Below are 3,224 nucleotides of genomic sequence, written 5' to 3'. Positions count from 1 at the left end.
GCAGCCATCAAACCAGCGCTGCTGCTCTTCTCGGTGAGGAGGACGATGCGCCTGATGGGCCTGATCCGGTGGAATCTCACCGGTATGCAGGTGAAGGAAGCCGACGGCGCCAGGACGGCGAACCCCACACCCGAAATTGCGAAAGCGGCCAGGTTGGGGAGGCTGAGAACGTCTCTGCCTTAGCGCTTCTTGGTGGGGAGGGGAGGCTTGGAGGGGGTTCCTCTGAGGCGGGAGACGGCGCGACGAGGCCGACGGGGATGGGACAAGTTTGGACTGCCGACTTCAATAGAGTGGGTGCGGCGGGAGAGGATATGAGGGTTGGTCATAGCCCCAAAGGTATTGGAGAGGACTCAACCGTGGCTGAGACACCGCATGCCTGTCCGGACGTCAGCCTGCGTAGTGGAGGCATGATTCATGCTCAACGTGTTCAGAGGAAGGATTCCAGGCAGGATGAAAGGCGTTCTGGAGGAAATGATTCTGGGGACGAGGAAGATGGGAATGCGGTGAAGGGTGGTGGCACACAGAGCTTAAAACTGAATGCATAGATGATAGAGAACCGAAGGACATGGGAGTTGGCGAAGGAGTCGGGCGTTCTACTGGTCGATGAGGAAGATGACATTATGGCAATACTCCAATCGCAGAACAAAGAAATTGAACGCAAAAGGAAATTGGCGAAGCAGAAGGAAAAGCTGAGACGGTGCAGGCCTAAACATAAAAACAGGTGTGTAAAGAAAATTTTAAATGATATTTAGCTCTTGGAATGTTAGGGGTTTACGAGGTGATGGAAAAATAAGAATGGTGAAGGAGTTAAAGAAGAAACATAGATTAGATATGTTGGGCTTGATTAAGACTAAAAAACAGGTTGTGACTAGATTTGATGTTGTAAGGCTTTGGGGGCAAGATGATGCAGGTTGGAACTTTGTAGGATCGGACGGGGCAACGGGTGGACTACTGTTGATATGGGATGAATCGGTGTTCAAAAAGAATAACTGTTATAAAGGGGAGAGATGGTTGTGTGTAGAAGGGATCCTGATAAAAAATAATTACAATTGTGCTATTTTCTTGGTCTATGGTGCACATAATAGGGATGCGAAGCTTCAAGTGTGGGAAGAGCTGAGTTATATGGCTGGGTTATGTCAGGTTTCTAACTGTTACATGGGAGATTTTAATGAAATAATGCATGTGGAAGAAAGGCAAGGTACCGATGTTCTACCTAGGTCGGCAGAAGAGTTCAGGAGTTGGGTACAGGATATGCATCTAGTAGATTTACCGCTAACAAATCGCAAGTTCACATGGTTTAGGGGACGCTCGTGCAGTCGAATAGATAGAGCTCTGGTTAGCGTGGAGTGGTTGGAAGAGTTCCCTGGGACTAGGATATGCGGTGGACCAAGGGGTTTATCAGATCATTGTCCAGTGATATTGGAGCATGCGAGGCAGAGGGTAGGGCCAAGGCCGTTCCGAAGCCTAGATTCATGGTTTACACATGAGGGCTTCCTTAGCTTTGTGAAGGAGGAGTGGCGAGGATTGGGGGAGATGCCGTTAACAGATAAATTGAAGGCGCTGACGATTCCGCTAGGGAATTGGCATAAGACTAACTTTGGGGATATGGATAAAAAGATTATGAGGTTTGAGGAAGAAATTAAGAAGATTGATGACTTGGTAAGCAATGGGGTGTATGATGGAACGATGGAGGCTAGAAGAAAGGCGCTGGTTACCTGCTGTGAGAGGTGGTATGTCAGGAAAGAAGTCCATTGGAAACAGATGTCCCGGTCTCGGCACGCAAAAGAGATGGACAAAAATACAAGATACTTCCACAACCTGGCATCAGCGAGACGGCGAAATAACAGGATCGATACACTATTAATCAACGGCAGGCTGGTAAGGAACCAAGCTAGAATAAAGATTGCTGCTGGGTCGTGTTTCGGTTGACGTTTGGGATTTCGGAATGTGACGTTGGTTGGGTTGTAGGAGAAGGATTGGGAGATGCTGGGTTTTGAGTTTCATTGCAACTTTGGTTGATTTCGTTTTCCTTATTGGCCTTCTTAACATACAACTTTTTCGGGGTAGGCTTTTTGTGGACTGCCTTCTTACTTCTTCTTCTTGGGGTTTCTTGTGGTGTAGATTGTTCAACGGTATCTGTAGTTGGGCATGGCTCATCATCTACAACGTCTACCACTTCAACTTCCTCAGGTAAATCAATAATATGATCCCTATAAACATGGCATATTCTTCCATTCTGAATACCAAATTCATACATTCGGACTACATCACTGTCAAGCCTAATTAAATGCAAACCATTCGATACCTCATTCTCAGCCCAGTAAAAATCTTTGAACAAGACATACCCCAAATCCTTAAATAATCCCACCATAAAAAATGTATTCAGAGTTTTCATATTCACCCTAGGAATTACAGCAACCTCCCCTCTAACATATTTTAGAACCCCATTCATATTTCTCTCAAATCTTCCCTTGTGATGATACACAAAGGTTATATGATTTGCCATCTGTTTATCAAAAATTCCTTTATCAAATTATAGAATAACTAAATTGATGCATTTTCATATCATAACACAGATACATGTGAAGGACAGAAGCATTACCTTTTGATCGCATCTGATTCTGAACTCTCCTCCTTCGCACAAGCTTGTGTTTGGACTTCCACGCTTCTTGCCCTACCGCTTTTGTCTTCAGAATGTAACACAAATGACGAATTGCAATGAACGAACTACAAAGTGCTCAGAAATTCACTATACTTACTCTCTGCTAAGGCATGTTTTCATTCAATACTGAAATACGAAAACGAAGATAATGAAGAGACTTGTAAATTTTTTTTCTTTTTTAAAAAAAAATTCAACAAATTTCACAATAAATATTTCTATTTTCCACAGTGTCACCTCAAATTGGCCACATCATACAATACCGTGCCATCTGGTCTCCACTACCGCCGGAAAATTTACTCAGGTCACGGAAGGGTAGAATTAACAACGAAATTTTATATTCATGTGTACAAATAACTCATTAAAAAATTCAGGAGTACATCTATACTCTGTGTGAAAATTCAGGTGTACTTTTGTCTATTTTTTCTTTATTTTTCTTATAAATTAAATTGCCCCCACCATACGTCAAATTGTCCCTTTTATTTTCCGCTTTTTGAAAAAAAAATTATTTTCGCTTTATACAACAACCGGCCCTCTATTTTCTTCTTTTTTTTTTTTTGTTTTC

The 3,224-nt window shown here is 43.2% G+C and overlaps 1 protein-coding gene across 1 annotated transcript; it reads left to right on the top strand.

Annotated features, from left to right (window-relative positions):
- LOC107621162 lies at nucleotides 808–2,686 on the top strand. The gene is made up of 3 exons (XM_021113564.1): nucleotides 808–2,014; nucleotides 2,122–2,190; nucleotides 2,577–2,686. Exon 1 carries the CDS (start codon nucleotides 832–834, stop codon nucleotides 1,927–1,929), a length of 1,098 nt encoding a protein of 365 aa, XP_020969223.1. The 5' UTR covers nucleotides 808–831; the 3' UTR covers nucleotides 1,930–2,014; nucleotides 2,122–2,190; nucleotides 2,577–2,686.

Source organism: Arachis ipaensis, chromosome B10, assembly GCF_000816755.2.
Source record: "Arachis ipaensis cultivar K30076 chromosome B10, Araip1.1, whole genome shotgun sequence".
Taxonomy (NCBI): Eukaryota; Viridiplantae; Streptophyta; class Magnoliopsida; order Fabales; family Fabaceae; genus Arachis; species Arachis ipaensis.
The sequence above is the reverse complement of the archived record's forward strand: the minus strand, read 5'-3'. Positions and strand labels throughout refer to the sequence as shown.

What these genes read in the sequence shown, in the direction of transcription:
- LOC107621162 (XM_021113564.1), top strand. Translation starts at nt 832, where the DNA reads ATGTTGGGCTTGATTAAGACTAAAAAACAGGTTGTGACTAGATTTGAT.